The following is a 21,108-nucleotide window of genomic DNA, read 5'->3' on the forward strand; positions in this document are numbered from 1 at the left end:
ATGACTACAATGACTACGCAACCAACCAAGTAACAATGACTACACAACCAACAGTATTTGACTACACAACAGTATTCCAGGTAACCAAATTCAAAGAGAGACAATGAAAACATATATTTGACTACACAACAGTATCTAACTACACAACCAAGATTGACTACCCCATATATGCAGGTCAGAGAGCGAAGAAAGGATATAGATCAATGATGGTAGAGAGGAAATCGGAAATCACAACCACAACCCACAATCGGAAATCACAACCACAACCTACAACCAAACCCACACTCGGAAATCAACCTACAACCAAACCCACAATCAGAAATCAGAACCACAACCTACAACCAAACCCACAATCGGAAACTACAACCAAACCCACAATCGGAAACTACAACCACAACCTAGAACCAAACCCACAATTGGAAACTACAACCAAACCCACAATCGAAAACCACAACCACAACCTACAACCAAACCCACAATCGAAAATCACAACCACAACCTAGACCCACGCTAAGAGAACAGAGAGGAAAGAGTGAAGAAAAGGGAGAAAAAAAACCAATGAAGGATATAGATCAGTGATGGTAGTCGGTGGTAGCTCATATTCTTGAACGGGAAGAAAATAGAGCAACAGGGAAGAGGGAAGCGGAAAGAGAATGAGGGAGTGGAGATGGAGATGGAGGCGGTGAATGCTGAACACTGAAGGAGACGAAAGAGAAATGAGAGTGAACGAGGATTAAAAAATTAATAAACCAATATACCACATCTTACCGTACAATTGCAAATTTGTGATTGTACTGTTCAATGTTGCAAAAAATATACCATTTACACCACCTGATAAATGGGGTTAAACACGGTTTGGTGTGGGATATGTGCCAAATATTTAGCATTTGGCACATATCCCACATCTGCTGTGGGTGCTCTAAGGGAATTATATATTTTTCAAGTCAAAATCCTGTTGCTTCAATGTATGACCTGCTTGTTATTACTTCACTGCTTACTCCACATGTTCTTTTGGATTCTCAAAACTTTAGCGCCATGTGTGTTTTCTGCATTCATTCGATCTGTCAAAAGTCTTGCCAGTTGCTCGTGGTGATGGTAATTAACAGAAGCTATTCCTTTTAGAATGTCTTTACTCTTTAGTCGAGATTGCACTTGTGTTTGGTGCTGTTGGAAATACATGGTTGACGACTTGTATAGTTTTATTTGAAGTAAGTGGTATTATCGAGGGTGTATATTGATCTATTTTTTAAGCATATATTACATTCTCTAGAATAAGATCCTCGTCAAGTAAGAGTTTAGTGACTTTAATAATTAATAAACCTCAAGCACAAAATACTATTTGAGCCTAAGACTTGTTACAGTATAAAATTCAGGGGAAAATGGACATTTGTTCATAATTTACAAACTATACAGCAAAATATTCTTATTTTGAAACCATTTAGCAAAATGTCCTTGTTTTTGAAACTTTATTTAACAAAATCGAGTTCTATATAAAATTCAATATGCTCAAAATTGAGTTATATGTATATTTTTAAGTGGAACTTGACATTAACAATATCGAGTTTCACTTAAATTTTCAAAAAATTTAAGTAGCAAAATATGCATAAAACTTGACATTGCTAATGTCGAGTTCCACCCGTAACTTAATTTTGTTAAAATCAAGTTTAAAAAAGAAGCATTTTGCTAAATAGTTTCAAAACAATAGCATTTTACTGCATAGTTTGTAAATTAAGAACAAATACCTATTGTGGGGGGAGAAAAACCCAACCCAACTTATTGGGCCCAAAGCCCTGAATGAGGAACACTCTTCGTCACCATCCGAGGAGGTAATCATGTGCCCGAGTAGTCCAACATCCTCGGATCCGAAGAGGTTTGACCCAACACGAGCATGGGAGGTTCAAATGATCTGTTGGACAAGTGTCTAGAGGGAGAGGAACCTCGGACACACATGAAGATAACGGGAACAGAGAAATGTCAAGGAGGCATACTTCAACCACCACATTTAATGCACTGCACCTACCTTCCTAGCCGCATTTATGTGGATAAGACCCCTGAACAGTGCTTTCTCAGCTACCGCCACTCACATATGACTAAAAGTGGGGTGATGGGACTTGCACTCAAATGGGTGCCTGGATGATGAACAAGTGGACGGAGGAGATGTAAGAAGGCAGCGCTATATAAAGGAAGAAAGGGAGAAAAAAAGGGTGGAGGCGAAAAAGGGAAAATAGAGGTATTTGATTATTGTAGCTCCAGGAATTGTAATCCCAGATTATCAATGAAAAGCACCTCTTCGGACAGAGCACTTATATTAGTCCAAGAACACATTAATTCAAATCCTCCCATTAGTGTTGCCGTTTAATATTGTTATTTTCATTATTAGCCTAGCCCTTTCACCCACTCTCTACAAAATTTATTGTTTTGGGCTCGGTGGGCTCCTAATCCATACTTCCTTGGGCATGGGCCGCAAAAACTGATCCTACAGATGTCTTTAGGACATTTATTAATAGGTCATTTTAAGAAAATTTTAATTCTATTTTTATTGGAAATAGAAAAAGATATAATAAAAAGGGTGTGGCTTGTGTCCAATGGAAATTTCCTAGATACGTGTCCATCATCCAACATGTCCAGTGGAAACTTCCACTGGACACAAGCCGTGTCCTAATAAAAAAATTAATTGATTTTTTTTTCTTTTTTCTTAAAAATATTCTAAAAAATATTCTCTAAACTAATACTCGTTAACTTTTCTCTTAACATATCAATTTTCTTGATTTTTTTATTTTTATTTTTACACACAACAACAACTATCACTTTCTTTCTTTATTATCGGGATACATTAAAAAAAAATAAATGCAAAATGAATAGTGCCAGATTGCTAGTGTAAATTTATTTTATTATTGTAGTAACTATGTATTTCTATTTTTTATACAACTTTGCATGATTTGATATAGGTGAATTTTGAGTTTAATTGACTAAAACATGGTACTTTTTCTATCATCAAGCATTAATGCGAATGTGTTTTTTTTCCTAATCCAATATCTATTTATTTTTTCGACAAGACTAACATCTTAAATTGCACTAAACAATAAAAAATTTGAAAAATATTTTACGTTGAAACATACATAGTCTTACTTGCTATCATAATTTTTTTTTTTTAAAGAAACAAAACAAACAAACTTGCTATTAGATTGTTATCCAAAAAAAAAAAAAACTTGCTATTAGATTAAACAAAAAATAGTTTTAACAAACAAATAACCTTTTTTTAGCGGAAAATATGCTAGGAGCAAGAGGAATGTGGGTTGGGTTATATGGCTACACAAAGTCGATAAAACTATACATACATACGTTCTCAACCGTTGGATAAAGCGACGTTTCATCGGCGGTCACTAACAGTAGTCTACAGTTGTTGACCAAACCCCCCACTACCATCCTCTATCCAAACGGTTTAAAGTCAGAAACAACAAACCTAATTTCACTGACCAATATGCCCACTATACACGCCTTCCAAATTCCCGTTTCACCCCTCCCAAGTCCCATCTTCAAACAAAGTAGGCAAAACCAGTAGGCCCATTTCAGTAAATTCACCCACCCACCGCCCCACTCTCTCTCTCTCACTATGCAGTTTCAAAAGAAAATTTCATTTCAGTTCACCCTCTTTATCTTTTTACCCTTTAAATTTTTTAAAAAAGAGATACCCCCACTGCAACTTTTTCGAATTACCGTTATATCCAGACTATGCACAGTTACATATTTGGACAAACTTTTCCACTGGCTGAATTCAACAGCACCGGGTATTTTAGTCAATTCAAATAGAGGGATGAGAGGGACAAGGAAGCTTTAGTGGAATTACAGTTCTACCATCTGTTGCAGCGTGCGTTATGGAGGGTATTATGGTCATTTCAGGCTTATAAAGAGAGAGAGAGACGTAGAGAGAGACAGAGAGAGTGTGAGCAGGGAGTGAAAGAGAGAGAAAGAGAGAGAGAGAGAGAGAAGCGATTTGAGAGAGAGAGAGAGAGAGAGAGAGAGAGAGTTGGTTTATTTCAGTTACTATATGAAGGTGGAGAAACCATGGTGTCGGACCAAGAAATAGCGAAAGGTGTGGAGTCGGTGCTACGTCAGTCAGACCCAAACGCCGTGAACTCGTTAAACGGCGTCGTTCAGCAAGTGGAAGCGAAGCTAGGTCTAGACCTTTCTCACAAGGCTGGCTTCATCCGAGACCAGATCAACTTCCTCCTCCGCTCTCACCCACAACAACCTCAACCTCAACCACCACCACTACAACAACCTCAACAACAACAACAACAACAACAACAACCTCCGAAAGACCATTTTGCCCTCCACAACCACCCTCAATTCCAATCCACCCACCACCACCAACACCAACAACAACTCCAACAACAACAACACCACCACCAACACCAACACCAACTCCACCACCAACAACAACAACAACAACAATTTCCTTCCCATTTTGCCCTCCAAGCCGCTCACCCTCACGTCCGCCCACACCACCAGCCTCTGCCTCCGCCTCAGCCTCAGCCTCAGCCTCCGCCGCAGCTTCTAAAGCCCGAGGCTTTCGCTCAAAATGCCACTCCTCACACACCCAAAGAAAGGTTCTTTTTTTAGGGTTTTGTTTGGTTCAATTTTAATATTTTAAACTTTATCCTAATTTGTCAGAATTAGGGTTTTCTATTTATGTTGTAGTAAAAGTTGCTTATTTTAAATTATCTATTTTTGCTTATGTAAACACATGTATGTATATAGAAAAAGGATTTTTTTTTTTTCTTTTGGGGAGAATGATAGAAAAAGGAATTATCTATGTCACTGTTGCATGCCTAATTATCTTTTGGTGTAGGTTGAAGAAAACAAAGGGGGGATTGGGTATCACTGAAATATTTTAATTATAAGTGGTCATTTAAAAAAAAAAAAAAAATTGACCACTACTAGATAGGTCTGAGAGTTAAAAGAGTTATGAGAACTGTGGCTGTGGAACGAAATTTTGGAAGTAGCGTAGCATAAGGTGGTGAAGTTTTGAAATTGAAATTGTAGTCAAAATATTATGTTATGTTAGGCTTGTGCGTATGTTAAAATAGTAGTCATTCAAGTCAACCTGACGCATATTTTCGGAAAAAAAATTTCTAAGCTGTTAGGCTATTGGCTAATCTTTTTCTTTTTTGGCTGAAATTGGAGGCCTTATCGGGTGCTTTGCTGTATTAAAACTTTGATAGATGGAAGGTTCTTTTCGCTTTGGGAAAGTAATTTAGTTGAAAAAGGGACATTGAATTTGTATTTGTCTTGTTTATGACAATCCCCATCTTGTCACTGTGCGAGAACAAGTTGATATTCCGTGTCTATTATGCAAAATTTGAACTTTTGGGTGATGACATTTTTTTTTTTTTTGTCTATGGAATTTATTTATTTATTGCGCATCCAATTTGTCATGTAACCAATAGAAGTATGAAGTGTGATGGATGACCCGTTGCATTTGTGTGTATTGTATTTTATGTCAGTGCACTATTACTTACTTAGAATTAAATGTGCTTTGTTTCAGTGCACCTGTGGGAGCCAAAAGGAGAGGTGGGCCGGGGGGTTTAAACAAAGTATGTGGCGTCTCACCGGAACTTCAGGCAATTGTTGGTGAGCCAGCATTGCCAAGGACGGAGGTTGTTATCTCCAAATTTACTACAATTCTCTTTACTGGCCTCTTTAATTACGTACATTTCTGAAGCATTAATGTTCATGAAGTTTTAATCTTGATATAAGTAATTACAAAACTCCAGTTTGCTTGATACAGATTGTGAAGCAGCTGTGGGCATACATCAGGAAAAACAATCTCCAAGATCCAAGTAACAAGAGGAAGATTATCTGTGATGATGCCCTGCGTGTGGTCTTTGAGACTGACTGTACTGACATGTTCAAGATGAATAAGTTGCTAGCCAAACATATTATTGCACTTGAACCTACAAGTATGCGATGTGGCGTAAAAAACAATACATTTTTGTCCTGTGATGCTTTTGATTTTGTCATTTTAATCCACTTATAAATGTGTGCAGAGGAGTCGAGTCAAGCTAAACGATTGAAGGTAGATGTTGAGTCTACAACTGAAAGTGTTCAACGTGGATCATCTCCTGTCGTAATATCCGAAGCCCTTGCCAAATTCTTGGGCACTGGGGGAAGGGAGATGCCCCAATCTGAGGCTATGACACGTGTTTGGGAGTACATTAAGGTTAACCGTTTGGAGGTAGGTAGCATTGGGAACATGTCTATTTCTTCTCTCTCTCTTTCTTGTCTAAATTTTCTACTTAAATTAGTCTTTCTAGAAGTTATCTTGCTTTATTTTGGCAAGTTCTCTCATTTGGCAATTAAATCTTAGCAGCTTCACTTGAATCATTGTAGGATCCTTTAAATTCAATGGTGATATTATGTGATGCAAAGCTTCGTGATCTTCTTGGATGTGAAAGCATTTCTGCACTAGGGATACCGGAGATGATAACACGCCATCATTTGTTCAATCAGTCATGATGCCTGGTAATGTTGACTGTTATTAACTCCATGCAAATGTTGTCCCTTTTGGTTTTCATATTCAATTGATCTGTCTCTAGAATTTCTGCATATCTCCCTTCATATGCTTTCAAGTGTATGTTTCATATTTAGCATGTCTGAAAAGTCTATCAACTTTCCACTTCCTGTTATTTTGATGAATTGTTTTTTTGCGAGTTTCAGAAAGAATATATGTTGGCATCACCTTCTCACTATTTCTTTATACTTAAAAACCTCAAACAGCACACTCCCAATATTATTTTGCACATAAAGTAAATATATATTTAAAATTGATGTGCTTCAATGGCTTTATGTCAACCAATATATTTTGATATGGTTGACCATTGAATATTTTTCTTATCCTCGGTTTTGTTCTAAACAATTGATGGAATAGTTTTATCTTATATTTTGCAGGTGCTTGAGACCTTGGCATCTGGTCTTCTCTGATGGTAGAACAGATAGTGAAGAATTGTTTTCTTTTTCTCGTCTTTTGGGTGCATTGACATGGCTAGATGACATGTTTTATATTAATTTGCTATTTATTATGACAATGAATATGTAACCATGGGCCAAGGGCAAGGAGTGTCTTGTAGTTATTGCCGTTGCCCTGGATTTAGTTTTTCTTTCTCATTTTGTGGTCTTTCCTTTTCATCCAATGCTAACCTCTGAACTGACTGAAGGAAACTGGTTAGAATGGTAAATCCTCTGTGTACATCCTTGAGGATAATTATGTGTATCTTGTTAGATGGCGGCAATTCTTGTTGCATTTAACTAGTGTTATCTTGTTGAGTCATTGCTTCTTCTTTTCTTCTTCAATTGCTTTTATTTGGATGGTCAACTAGCTTGAATTGTATGGATGTATATGGCAAAAATGGCTTGTGGTTCATTAGCAATTCATTTAAGAGAATTATTTTCACCGAGATTTTAACTTTTAACTTTAAAGTAGCAGCCACTTCTGTAAAATAATGAGAGAGAGAGAGAGAGAGGCACATGATAATTGCAACTCTGCAATGGTTCCCCACCCCCACACCCCTTTATCGAATTTGTCCCATATTGCCATGAGGGACCTTGCTTTTTTCTATGTAGATCAAGTGGAATTAAATTACATATCATTGTGGTCCATGCCTTGAGACTAACTCAAAATGAGTTTAAACAAGTACGCAGAGGCACCAATGAGGAACATAGCGAGTACAAAATACATGACTCTCTTGCCGTTACTCTTGGATCCTATGTGAATATCCATCTTGTCTATTAGTTTCATCACAAACGCAATCAATTTCTGAGAGAGAGAGAGAGAGAGAGAGAGAGAGAGAGAGAGAGAGCATAAAAACACAAATATACATTGTACACAATGATTCTGAGGTAAATGGCAAAAACAGAAAACATATAAAAGGGAAAGGGAAAGTCTCATACCAGTCTAACAGGTTCAATATGAAGAAGCGGTTCCATGAACATCTCCACGTTTCTGGATTGTTATAAAATGATATCATGTGCATAAATACCAAAAAGTGGGATTATCAACAGTTAATATATGCTTTGATTTTTGGAGTTTTTTTTTTTTTAATCATATATAGTTATTGTGTAAAGTCTCATTTTTTTAAAGTATAACTGTACTTCAAGCGGCAGAATTAACAGTATATGCACAAAGTTACATCAGTAGATTTTATGAGTGAGAAACTATTCTTTATTACTCTATTCTTGGGTACATCATAGATGGGTAGATAATTCAACGAATGGCTTAAAGAAAAAAAATGAATTTGTCACACCTTAAATACAGCTTCCCCTGGTAGTACTGCATAATATGGAAGCTGAAACCCTTTCCTAGAGGCACACGAATATTCTTGCATTCTACAGATAAACCACCACGGAAAAGATCGAATAGATTAGAACTCCACGCATCTACAAAGAGATAATACCATGACTAAAAAGAAAGTATATGGCATACCTATCCTCCATGAAACGCCAACATGCATACCATCATGCAATGTCGGTTTTACAATAAATTCAAAATTATTTCCAAAGCTTTTAATCAGATTAGAGAGAAAATCCAACACTTGCTGCAAAGAAAGAAACACCATAGATATTTGTTTGGTCATGTGTTCCATAATGTTGTAATGTATTAGAGCAATTAAAGTGGCATTGAGCATGCATAAAGAACAATACAATTCATGTATGTCTTCTTAGTTGAAGTGCATATACCATTTTCCGTTCATAGGATTGGAAAAAAGAGGAGAAATTGCAGATACATCTGCATTCATCTCCAATTATATCAGATAATTGATTAATGTTTTTGTTCTTGATTGCGGCATAAAACTTGTTTACAGTCTCCAGAGCTCGATGATCTTCCTCTCTTGATCCTGAGTGTTTAGCATCAAGACGATCTTCCTCTCCTGATCCTGAGCTTTTAGCATCAGAATGATCTTCCTCTCCTGATCCTGAGTTTTTAGCATTAATTGGCACTAGTGCTAAGCGTGTGTGTCTCGAAGAGAAGCGGCTGTAAATCAAAGCTTGGTGTGAAATTGGAGAGTGAGAATTACTTAGAACATAAGCCTTCTTTTGTGGTTTTCTAAGAGGAAGGTTTTGTAATTTGCTTGGTAGAGAGATGTAAGGAAGGGAATGTGGGGAATGCGAGATAAATCTACTGCTGTATTTGATGGGGGGGAAAGAGACCAAGGCCATTTCTACGTTGAGAGAATGAACATGTATGAAGTAGGGAAGCCATTACACAAATCTTATAGCTAGACGAAACGTATGTACGAAAGGAAAAGTTGGAGCAATATGACAGAAAAGAATCAAGCAAATAGACCAAGCATCAACAGTAAGTTAGGAATCTTTGTTAAAAGAAGCAAAAAACATTTTCAAATGTTTGGAATTGGAGATTGAGGCTATGGTATGCAAGTACGCTAAACCAAGGGGATATAAGGAAGGCCAGGTCCTCAATGTTACGAACCCCACTTTGTTTTAATACCCTAATATCCTAATAATTCTTGTAGTTCCACCCTTCAATTTGAGTTAGTCAGATAGTTACACATGTTGAGATTAGGCTGGAGTTAATTAGAGCTCTTGGCACATGTGACACCATAATATTTACAGGGGTTAATTGGTGAGAGCACAAGCTAAGCCAATAGGATTAAGTCATGAGTCACCAATAGAAAGAGAGCTTGAATTGTATAAATAATGCATGTAACCATCATTTGGAATATCTTGAAGATCAATAAACCAATTCTTTGCTTATAGTGCATTTTCTTTATCTCTTTTAATATTTTTCTATGGAGGGTGATTACATCAAATTAAGTCAATTCAAACACAATTGCCATTCATTTCCATACACTTCTCACCCATCCCCTTTGGAACCACTAGGTTCCTAACACTCCCCTTACCTAACACACGAGCAAGCCATATAAAAATGATTTTTTTTTTAATTGTAACAACAAAATGTCATAACATTTTCATAATAAGTGAAGTGTCAACTCACCATAAGTTTAAATAAAATTATTATAAAAAAAAACTTATTGGGACCCACCTCAACTAAAAACTAAGAATGTTGTGAAAATATTGTGAATTTTGTTGTGCGCTTAGACTCTCTATTAAAAGGATTGGCCACAAACTCTCTTTTTAAGTATTCTATAAGTGTGTTAGGTAATTAAGCTATGGGAAACATGTGAATCACTCTCATAGTGTACACCATCATTAAGAACCTCTATTTAAGGAGGTGGTATTATATGCATCGAGTACATGTATCCCTCCTCTCACACAGATGTGTGATTGTTAAGAAAAATTGGAACTTTGAGAAGCTACATAAGACAAAGCTTAAAGGCTCATAGTCCTCAATCTAGGATGTTGGTTGAGTGGAGAGAAGCCCTAGAGGAAGTAAAAAAAGCCTTTAGTTTGGTAAACTTTTGGAGTAGAGGAGGCATCTTTTATATTGTCACACTATCTTTTATATTGTCACACCATCACTCAATCGTGGATAGTGCAAATACTTTTAAGAGTAACTTCAGATCTCTTATTCAACCATCATAGACTTTATTAGTTGAGATAAATGGAACTCACACTCTCATTTTATTTAATCTTTCAATTTCCTTCACTACTTTTTTTTTTTTTTTTTAAAAGGAATCCTTTCCAATTTTTGTTTAGACATAAATTATGTAATATTTAAAAATTAAATAAATCTCACGCATAACCTATTTGACTAAAAAAAAAAAACCGGAGAGAACAAGGTACGATTATGAAGTTTTTTTTATTGAAATAATCATGTAAAGTTTATATATTTATATTTTTGATAAACTAAAACTTTTATTAATCAAACAAAATAGCTAACAACAAAGTAATCCAAGATGCTTTAAGGGCTTCGTGCTTGTTACAACAAGTTTTACCGTCGTGTGATGTTTATTTTGTTTAAAAAAAAAAAATTGAAACGCGTTTTTACACTTTTAAAAATGATTTCCATTAACCAGAAAACGTTTTTATTTTCTTTGTGTTTTGTTTTTAGCCCTCAAACGAAAATGTTTTCCTGAAAATGTTTTTCTTATCCAAAAAAAAAAAAGGTAAAAAGACATAAACACCCCTAAATCTAGTTTTTTATTCCCCGCAATGACACAAAAACTCAATCTAAAAGAAACGAGGAATAGAAGAGATTTCAGAAATTGAAATCTAAAAAGCTTCTCTCAGCTCCAACAATGGCGGAAGATCTGGTGCTAGACACGGCGATCAGAGACTGGGTCCTGATCCCTCTCTCCGTGGTCATGGTCCTCATCGGGATCCTCCGACACTTCGTCTCCAAGCTCATGCGCTCTAGCCAAGTTCCCGATGCCAAAATCGTCAAAGAAGGGCAAGTCTAGTATAAAACCCTAATCTGTACTCTCTCCCTTATGTTATACGATTTAGATTCATAGGAATTGAGCTTCCGTGGTGCTAAAACTTTTGTTTTTTCTTTCTTTTTCAGGCAATTGATTGTTAGGGCTCGGAATTTACGTTCCGGTGCTAATTTTATTCCTTCTAGGTCGTTTCGTGCTCGCAGATTCTATTTCAGCAATGAGGTATAATTATAATCATTTGTATTTGATTGGTGATTATTATTGTAATTGGTAATTAGGCATTTTTAGATTAGGGAATGATTTGAAGTATATAATGATTTCAGTAATGGGATGTTTGAGCTTAAATTGTTTGATTGTGAGAGTGTTAGTAAATTATTTTTTCTAAGGCTTCAGAGAATTGTTATACTGATTGAATTCAAGCTTAAGGCTCCAATTTTGGGTTTCTGAAGTTTTACCTAGTCAGGTGTTTTAATACCGCAGCATATTCAAAACTGCATGCAATTAAACGTATTAGTTGCGCTATGAAACTTTGGGAGAGATTGATTGAATATAGATAAGCATGTAAAGATCTTCATATAGTTTTTATTGACCTAGAGAAAGCATATGATAGCTGGAGAGGTTATGCATTTAAGTTGATTAAGAATATGTATGAGAGTTAACTTGTATGAGAATAAGTGGAGGCATCACAAGTGAGTTTTCTCTCATTACAGGTTTGCGTCAAGGTTAAGCATTAAGTCCATATCTCTTTGTAATAGTGATAAATGAGCTCACTAAATTGATTTAAGAGAAAGCCCTTTGGTGTATGCTTTTTACAGATGATATAATTGTAGTGGATGAAACTAGAAGTGAAGTCAATGGCAAGTTAGAAATTTGGCAAGACACTCTAGAATATAAAGAGTGACAGTTTTCAATAGCCTGGATCAATAATTCACGAAGATAAAGGGTTTGTTGAGGATGTGAATCGTAGGATTAGAGCTAGGTGGATGACGTGGAGAAGCACAGTAGGAGTGTTGTGTGATCCTAGAATACGTATTAAGCTAAAGGAAAAACTTTAATATGACTGCTATATATGATCGACTATGTTTTATGGTACTAAATGTTGGGCTATTATGAAGCAACGTATTCAAAAAATGAGTATAGCTGAAATGAGATTTTTTTTTTTTTTTTGATAAGTAGCTGAAATGAGTAAATTTGCTTAAAGATAAGGGTGACTTCTATTGTTGAAAAGATGAGGGAGAGTTACTTGAGATGGTTTGCTCATGTTCAGGGGATAGCGATTGATGCACCAGTGAGAAAGAGTGGGTTGATCCTAGTTGAGAGAATGAAGAAGGTTAGAGGAATACCAAAAATAACATTAGTAGAAATAGTAAAAAAGGACATGTTAATTAAGAAAGTAACAGAGATTATGACTTTGTATAGAATAGAATGGTGAAAAAGAATCGACACGGCCAACCTTGACTAATTATTGAGTATCCATAGCTGACCCCAAAAAATTTGGGACTAAGGCTTGGTTATCATTGTTGTTGTAATTCATAATATTTGTGAATGTATGATGAGATGTGGTGTTCTTCTCCATTGTTTGGTGGGTTTAATTATATTAACATGATGGGCTGTCCAGTATTTGTGGGTGCTTTATTTGTTATAAGCATGCCAACCTAGAACCTTGAGAGCATTGTCCAAGGATGCTGTTGGAGTAGCTCATTACCTTTTGGGTGGAATTGGCATAACATGGGAATTCTTCTTAGCAATAATTATTGTTGTTGGATAATGGCTAGGAGGAAATTTGAAAGGCATTATGGCCTTAAGATTTCCAAGTATAGTAAAAGCTTAGCTCAGGACCCCGCTAATTGTTGTATTTTGCTTGGTATTCTACTACACATGACTTCAAGATTGAGAATCATGAAGATATTATTGAGGAATATCGCCAATGAGTTATAACTCAATTGGCCCCTCCTTCCCTTGCAAGTCTTAGGTGAAGGGTGAGTTCATGGGTTCAAGATCCATTGGGTGAATTTGTAGCTCACCAATAAATAAATAAATAAATTTACTGAGGAACTTCTTTATCAGATTACTTTTGCTTTTCATTTCGGGCAATTAGCAAATTAAGATTGCCTTTTTCTAAACAATCTTTTGTATTTTTTAAAGAGTATAATAATATTGATATAATCCGATTTCTCTTTCCTATAATGATTGTTTTTAGTGTGTGATGCTGTCTATAAAGGGAATTCACATACAAGCTCGTTAATCTTCATTTTGTTGCTGCTAATTAACTGATATAGAAGTTATATATTTGTTGCGACATGGCAGGAAAATGGGCTATTGCATGTTCCTAAGGGCCAGGCTCCAAATCCCCAGGCACAAATGTTCTCTGATCCAAACATGGCAATGGATATGATGAAGAAGAACCTTTCAATGATTATTCCCCAGGTATTGCAAATTGCATAGTTTTCTCTCCTTTGTTAAGACACTGTGATTGTTTATTATGTAACTGTAAGTGGTGGTGTAATTGCTTGACCTTTATTGCTGTAATTACATAATTTAGATAACTGATTGTGTTTATACTTTCTTGTTGGCCAGACTCTTACTTTCGCATGGGTAAACTTTTTCTTCTCGGGATTTGTAGCAGGTTTGTTTCTATACCAGCATGTTAATACCTCGATGCCCATGTTGTTTCTTCATTTTCAGATTTTTATCTTGAAATAATATGAAAACTTTCTTGAGTTGCATGCTATTTTTGGTATCCTGCAGAGTTGTTAGGAACATACATTAATGTTTGCCTTTTCTGTCATTAATCCTGTTCTTTCGTGTTTTGTTCTGGCAAATATTTGTTTTCATCCTCCTTTTCCTTTTCTGACTTTTAGGGTCTCTCTGAATTCAGGCAGTTTTATCAGTCTTTACCTCTGTAAGTGTTCATTTATTGATGTTATGGTTATCTAAATGCCTCTGTTTTCTGCAGCTAAAATACCATTTCCGTTGACTCAGAGGTTCAGGTCAATGCTACAGAATGGAATTGACTTGAGTACTGTGGATGTTAGCTATGTCAGCAGTCGCTCATGGTTTGTGTCCAACTGGGTAGCTTTCTGAATTTACCTTGGATTTCTAATAATTCAAAATAATTTCTTTCAGGTATTTCCTCAATCTGTTTGGATTAAGAGGTTTATTTAGTCTCATACTGGGAGAAGACAATGGTTAGTATTAATCTAGAGCATATTAAATGTTAAAAAAAAAAAGGTGTTGATTGTTTTCAAATGATTGTGAAGCACTACTACTTGAACTCAGATTTTCTCTGATACTGAGATTTCTAGATGCACTCGCTGAATTTGTGATATGTTGTTTCTGGTGCAGCCACAGATGACACCCAGCGTATGATGCAAATGAGTGGGTTTGGCTTTGATCCAACGAAGGTACAATTTTAGTTGTTTTCTGTTGCCCTTATTTGGCTAAAGAAAGTTTTAACTCTTCAAGCTTTCATACATTGTTTTACAATACTTGTGAAGAATGAGTTAATCATAGTATAATATTCACTACAGTATTTTGAATATGAATAGTGAATATTATACTATGATTACTACAGTATACCTATAAAAAAAATAGTATAATATTCACTACAGTACTTCTGATATTTACTACTAAAAATTTTAACATCAAAATCTAATACAATCTACAGGTTTAAAAAAAGAATTGTTTGGAACTATTTAATTTGAAATCAATCTTCAAAAATTTTATCCTTCTATTCTCTTTAATGTTTAATGTTTTATTTGTTTAAAACATTTTGGGTACTTTGTTGGTTCATGTGCGAATGCAGCTATATTGCGTACCTCAAGTTTATCAAACAACCTGCTCCTCTATACCCCTTCCACCTCCTTTCCTTTTTCTAAATCATGCTCATGTTCACAATTATTTCCGAACTCATACCCCATCTCCCTTGTTTATATATAATGAGAGATCAGCATTGTCAGGGTTGTACCTTTGTTTAGCAGCTGCTGGTCCTGCTAGTGAACTGGCCCCACTTAATTATGCATGCAGGCTCTCTGTGGTAGTTTCCCACATTTTTTTATTGCTCAACATGTACCCATAATTTGTGAGTGACCCCCCCCCCCCTCCCCTTTTTTTTTCTCTTTCATTATTATGAAAAGACTCTGAGGAGTTCGATACACAATTGTAAGAAACTTTTGTCTGGGATTTCAACCATTATTCTTCCCTACATACATATAGTACTGTTCCCTGTGAGGAGTAAATATGGGAAAATGGGACATTTTGATATATGAAAATCGATTTTGTCCTTTTCTTAAGAATCATGGTAGAGTAGTCAGATCAGATGGCCATCATTCTGCATCGTGAATGACTCCTAATCTTATCAGCTATATGTTATTTTCCTTTCAGAGTTTGGGTGCTGAGAAAGACAGTCTTGACATAGTTCAGCACGATTGGGCCCTACCAAAATTTGAGCAGCGTGCGGAAGCAGTATTGAGAAAAGTACTGAGCTGAAGAATGGAATTTGTTAATTCCCAGCTTGACAGGGTTATACACAGCACGGTTCTTTGCTACTTGTTCTTCTTGTTTTCCAGTGTTGAGCTACATCTTGAGTACCAAGAGGGGCCATGCCCCAAAACTTTTAGCCCCTCAAATGTTTTTAATCTTTTATAGTTGGATGCCTTCAAGAGATATTTGGTGGCCTCCCAAATTTTCTCAGTTCTCACAACATTGTAAAATTATTAAGGGTTTATCTTATCTTGACTGTAACTCTTCATTTTGTAATACAAAATGTGAACAACCCAAGTTCTCATGAGGAGAACCGAACAATGCCACTAAGTTACAAAGCTCATTGCTTAAGGAAAGCCTATTTGGTTTGCATCTGAACTATGCGTTGGCATTTGTGATTTTAAATAAATATGATTATGTCTAGATGATGGAACCTATCTGGAAAGTCCATACCGGTTCCTTATCTTCCCATGTGGGGGTCCTCACTCCTCAAGCATGTAAACAAATACACTTGTTGCTGTGCCGCCTCAATAGCATTTTCAGCACTCGAGAGTCGAGAAAAGATAGATTCCTTCACATTATTAAATAGGAGTCAACTTCAAGTTAGATATCCTTCAATCTGATGTCCTAACATTTTATTCAATTTTAGCCATAGCTTTAACGTCTTGTACTTGTAGTTCAGCATCTTTTCTTTTTGAAGTTGCCGTCATGGTCTCTAATCACCAATCACTGCCCCGCCACCCGTGGCGTTCAGGTCACTTACCTCTGTTATTAACTTATATCCATACTGATTTTGGGTCCCAATTTCTGATGGCTATGGCTTTGGCTCGTTGACGTTTTGAATTGACGCACTTGCCTCACAAACATCTAGTACGAAGTTATTAAGAAACCAAATTGCTCAAGCTGTGGAAAATATTCTGCTTGGAACTCAGCTGCATGCTGCATTCTAAGTGGGTACGGATGAGAAAACCAAATTGTTAGTCTAATGTTTCAGTGTTCCTACAAGAAATTGAAATATAAGGAACTTTGGCAATGATTACAATACAGATATTGTTGGAGCTTGAGTAAATTCTAAGCAATTTTAGATTCAAACGACCTTCCGAAGTGGCTGTAACTTTGAATATTTCGAACCTCCGATTGATGATTGCAATCTTCCGTGGAAGGCCCACTTTCATAAGCAGCCCCTTTTACAACGGACCGTGGATGTTGCTATGTTTAATTGACAGGACAAAAGTGAGTGTTCGATTAACGATAAAAAAAGGAACAAATAGAAAAGAAGAAAATCAATCGGTCGCAATCAAGAAGGAAGGCATGTTGGCAAAAAGCTAGGTGACGGGCCAGCCTAAATAATTGAGTTCTATTTTTTTCGTGAACTACGGGAGCTTAAAATATTGTGGAAATACAATTATGGGAAATGGCCGAACACAAGCTGCTAAGATCACTCTAGATAATATGAACTTTTTCATAAATTGCTGTGAATCATAATATCATATGCAGTAATATGAAGAGTGATTTGAAACACTTATCAATCATTTGATTCATGCATCAAATTCAGAGCATAAGGTCGAGTGATATACATATCAAATCCACACAACAAGATTATGTGACATGCGTATTCATAAGAAATTAACATTCAGACATCATTTATAGTCACAAATTGTAGCAAAATCTATTTACTTTAGAGTTATGATAGTTATTCATTCTTCATCTAAAGTCTTAAATCCTGTAAGACTAAAATTAGTACTCTCTCCGTGTATCCTCTAATTTTTCAGATAAAGTCTATTATTATCATATGAAAGAAATGACCAATTTTTTTTTTTTTTTTAAATGAGAAGTGTCAAAGAGTAGAGTTTTTATAAAATTTTGAATTGATAAATTGTTACTGATACCACATCACTTTTACACATACTCATTATTGACATTATTTTTATTGCAAACTAATAATAAAATTTCACATCAACATTTGTGAAAAAGAAAAATGGTATTTTTTCGTTGGACACAAAGATGGAACCACTGTTGGATTTGGGCGGGGGTAATCCCCAATTTTCTTAATATAAAATATTAGTGGGTATACATATAGTACTGGCAGGCAGTTCCCAATTTTTTTTAATTATAAAATATTAGTATATATAGTACTAATTTTAACAATTATATTTTATAAAATTACACGCTTTGCTTCCCATAATAATATTATTAATTTTTTTTAAGAGTAATATTATAGTCACAAATTTTTTAATAATATTTTTACAAAATGTTGAGGTAGCAAATTTATATTAGTTCGCATCTAAGTCTACTACTTATATCATTTTTTTACTTACCAATAAGTCAATAACCACTCACCAAATTAGCAAATTGTAAAAAAAAAATTGTAGCTCTATTATTTTTCTAATTTTAAAACCATAAAAAAATTTATAAATTTAGAATCTAAAACAAAATATACAAATCTAACCAATAACCACTCATTACATTAGCAATTTGAAAAGTTGTAACTCTAACATTTTTCTCATTTTTTTTAGATTTAAATCCTAAAAATAATATATACAAGCTCAAAAAAATTAACCCAACAACAAAAAATTACCAATAATAAAGCTAAAAAAATTAATTTCAATCAACCAATTTGACTCAAAACAATAATTTTACCCAATAAAAAATTTTAAACAAAACAATTTTGTTCTTACCCGGTACCATGCACACATAAAAAACACACTCAAAACACACCCAAAAAAAAATTTTAAAAAAAATAATGGGCAAGCAGCAACAGTGATAAAAGCCAAAACAGCTACTCATATCTTGCCAGTGGCAGAGCCATTTGATGATCAAGGGGGCCTCCCCACCCCCCCCCCCCCAAATTTTGAAAAAAATATTTTTTATTTGAAAATATCCTAAAAAATTTTAAATAACCTTATCATTTTGTCCCCTCATACCTGATAATATACATATATATTTAAGAAAGTCTAAAAAATACTTAATTTTCATTTAAATGAAATACAATCCATAAATACATATGTCAACAACTTTCAATAATTAAACATTCATCATCTTTAAGATGAACACATAAGTATTTTAACAATCATCTCAACAAATAAAAGGGAAAAAATTGATCTATGAAGTATTGCGTATTACTATTTTACATTTCACACCCACACAAAAAAAAAAAAAAATTTATATATAACCCCATCAAAATAAATTTCTAACTCCGCTACTGTATCTAGCAGTAAAGCTGCCCCATTACTCTAAATTCTAAAATTCTGGGTCCGGCTCTGATTTGGACACATCTGTTGAATTCAAATGAACTGGTGATCAGAGTAGAAATCACAATCCTAATTACTTCTTTTGCAATTTTCTGTTTTTACCGTGCCGATGTGAGACAGTGAGAGTGAGAAGCCAGCCTGATTTTACGTGTATACACGCGGGAGACATTTTAAAATCAATCATAAACTCCGAAGAATCATTTAGAATCAAATTCAAAAAAACAGAAAAAAAGAAAAGAGAATCATTAAGAATTTTGACTATCCGTTGACTGGTGGGTCCCATGCAGGTTAAAAATTACTGGTTCTCAAAAAAAAAAAAAAAAAAAAAAAAAAAAAAAAACTCTAAATGATTCAGCTATTGGACTAACTCTGTCAAAGTCCTTTTAGGTGATGATTCATCAGAATTCAGAAGTTTATGAGCGGACTTGTCTATCACTTTCCCGTATAGAACTATTTTTCTTTTCACCCTCACTCACGGTACCGCATCATAATTGTGTAAAAAAAAAAAGCATGGTTTTAGATTTTCTCGAACACAAAAAATTTCATATTTATTAACGTGATAGATTATTATTAATAATAAATAAAAATGTAATATCGTTTGTAAATTTATATAAAGAAAATGCTAATGTTTACGAGGAAAAAAAAAATATTTTGGCAGTTTTTTTTAATTTTTTATAAAAAAGTGATGTCAAAACTTTTTTAAAATAGATTGTTAACTATTTTTCAAAAACACTCGTTAGTAGCACACTTTATATAAAAATCAATAAATGTGTTCAGTTGTAAAAATTTTTTGTGTACTCATAGCATTGCTCTTGGTGGTGTGTAATGCAAGTGGGAAAAAACTTGTATCTAGTAGTCAATTCTACTAAACAATTTAGAATGTAAACACATGTCTAATTTTAAATGCATGTCCATATCCATGACCCCACGTACGGTTGTAACTTGTAGGAGTAACAGAACAGAAAGTCTAGTCTACCTCTACTCCTCTAGCATATACTATGTGGTCCCACGTTAGGCAATTCCACGTGTAATGCTAGTGATAGGTAGTCGTCGTACTAGGGGCCCATGATGCAAATGGGGACCTCTCCACCGTCCAACTTTCCATCAACCTTTTTTCACTTTACAGATTAACGTTTATGGTAAAGATGGCGAAGTCCTTTTTTGTGTAACATATAAAACTCTCCCATAAAAAAAAAAAAAAAAACATATAAAACTCTTGCACTAACCAATACATTATAGAGTATTTTTAGATGTTGGATACGGCACGGTGGAGAAGGAGAATAATTCACTTTATATGGTACACGATGACACGGATCTCGATGCATTCTATGTGAAAATCCAAAACTCAATTTCATCTGTGATTGTACGATTATCGAAAAAAAAGAAAAAAAAAATCTGTGTATGTACTAAGTACTAAACTATAGAGATCTACAATAAGCGTAATAAAATTATTATGACCAGCATCCTCCTTGGATCTCTTACGAGCAAGTTATGGAATTGCCCTTGAATTTTGTGTAATTTGGGAGGCATAGTGAGGGGTTGGTTGGTTTCATCGTGGTTTATGAAACCATTTGTAAAAAAAAAATGTTGAAAAAAAATGTCAATCCTACTACTAAAAATTTACAATCTACCATGAAAATGAATGTAATTCATGATAAAAAAAAATGATAATATAAATAGATAAACTAAAAAAAATTTATTAATTAATTATATTTTGGTTTTATAACTTTTTTTATTTATTAAAGGAGTTTTATAGATTTGGTTGTACTTTTTATTTAGGTAGGCCCTACAAAAAAAGATTTTTTTTTTAGAAAATTTTAACCTATAGCATCCGCTCTTGATAATAACTCTTTATTATCAGACCAAAACACCAATTAGTTTTTAGTGTAAGCGGGAATTGAATCACATATCTCTTATTCAACCATCAAAGACTTTTTTTTAGACCAAATCAGTTTTTTGGTGTAGGCAGGGATTGAATCTCAGATCTCTTATTCAACTATTAAAAACTTTACTAATTAAGC

General features: G+C 34.7%; 3 protein-coding genes across 3 annotated transcripts; 2 read left to right on the forward strand and 1 right to left on the reverse strand.

The window, feature by feature from the left end:
* The first annotated feature begins 3,921 nt into the window (after nt 1-3,921).
* LOC112030203 (uncharacterized) lies at nt 3,922-7,330 on the forward strand. The gene is made up of 6 exons (XM_024062893.2): nt 3,922-4,610; nt 5,549-5,660; nt 5,792-5,963; nt 6,051-6,238; nt 6,394-6,525; nt 6,952-7,330. The coding sequence occupies exons 1-5, from the start codon at nt 4,066-4,068 to the stop codon at nt 6,517-6,519; spliced, it is 1,143 nt and encodes a 380-aa protein (XP_023918661.2). The 5' UTR covers nt 3,922-4,065; the 3' UTR covers nt 6,520-6,525; nt 6,952-7,330.
* A 339-nt stretch (nt 7,331-7,669) lies between these two features.
* Nucleotides 7,670-9,314, reverse strand: LOC136067863 (uncharacterized). Its single transcript, XM_065774225.1, has 5 exons — nt 8,737-9,314; nt 8,483-8,594; nt 8,304-8,385; nt 7,951-8,002; nt 7,670-7,816 (listed from the first exon to the last, which is right to left on the reverse strand). Exons 1-5 carry the CDS (start codon nt 9,214-9,216, stop codon nt 7,670-7,672), a joined length of 873 nt encoding a protein of 290 aa, XP_065630297.1. The 5' UTR covers nt 9,217-9,314.
* Nucleotides 9,315-11,135: 1,821 nt separating this feature from the next.
* LOC112037390 (uncharacterized) lies at nt 11,136-16,214 on the forward strand. The gene is made up of 8 exons (XM_024070203.2): nt 11,136-11,368; nt 11,483-11,576; nt 13,662-13,781; nt 13,932-13,980; nt 14,311-14,410; nt 14,481-14,542; nt 14,700-14,758; nt 15,738-16,214. Exons 1-8 carry the CDS (start codon nt 11,217-11,219, stop codon nt 15,840-15,842), a joined length of 741 nt encoding a protein of 246 aa, XP_023925971.1. The 5' UTR covers nt 11,136-11,216; the 3' UTR covers nt 15,843-16,214.
* Nucleotides 16,215-21,108: the final 4,894 nt, after the last annotated feature.

Source organism: Quercus suber, unplaced genomic scaffold, assembly GCF_002906115.3.
Source record: "Quercus suber isolate HL8 unplaced genomic scaffold, Cork oak 2.0 scaffold_88, whole genome shotgun sequence".
Taxonomy (NCBI): domain Eukaryota; kingdom Viridiplantae; phylum Streptophyta; class Magnoliopsida; order Fagales; family Fagaceae; genus Quercus; species Quercus suber.

What these genes read in the sequence shown, in the direction of transcription:
- LOC112030203 (XM_024062893.2), top strand. Translation starts at nt 4,066, where the DNA reads ATGGTGTCGGACCAAGAAATAGCGAAAGGTGTGGAGTCGGTGCTACGT. An exon ending in CCTCACACACCCAAAGAAAG is followed by an intron (nt 4,611 to 5,548) that starts GTTCTTTTTTTA and finishes GCTTTGTTTCAG; the next exon opens with TGCACCTGTGGGAGCCAAAA. An exon ending in TATTGCACTTGAACCTACAA is followed by an intron (nt 5,964 to 6,050) that starts GTATGCGATGTG and finishes AAATGTGTGCAG; the next exon opens with AGGAGTCGAGTCAAGCTAAA.
- LOC112037390 (XM_024070203.2), top strand. Translation starts at nt 11,217, where the DNA reads ATGGCGGAAGATCTGGTGCTAGACACGGCGATCAGAGACTGGGTCCTG. An exon ending in GATTCTATTTCAGCAATGAG is followed by an intron (nt 11,577 to 13,661) that starts GTATAATTATAA and finishes GCGACATGGCAG; the next exon opens with GAAAATGGGCTATTGCATGT. An exon ending in TTTCAATGATTATTCCCCAG is followed by an intron (nt 13,782 to 13,931) that starts GTATTGCAAATT and finishes CTTGTTGGCCAG; the next exon opens with ACTCTTACTTTCGCATGGGT.
- LOC136067863 (XM_065774225.1), bottom strand. Translation starts at nt 9,216, where the DNA reads ATGGCCTTGGTCTCTTTCCCCCCCATCAAATACAGCAGTAGATTTATC. An exon ending in CAGGGGAAGCTGTATTTAAG is followed by an intron (nt 8,003 to 8,303) that starts GTGTGACAAATT and finishes ATAACAATCCAG; the next exon opens with AAACGTGGAGATGTTCATGG. An exon ending in ATATTGAACCTGTTAGACTG is followed by an intron (nt 7,817 to 7,950) that starts GTATGAGACTTT and finishes TCTCTCTCTCAG; the next exon opens with AAATTGATTGCGTTTGTGAT.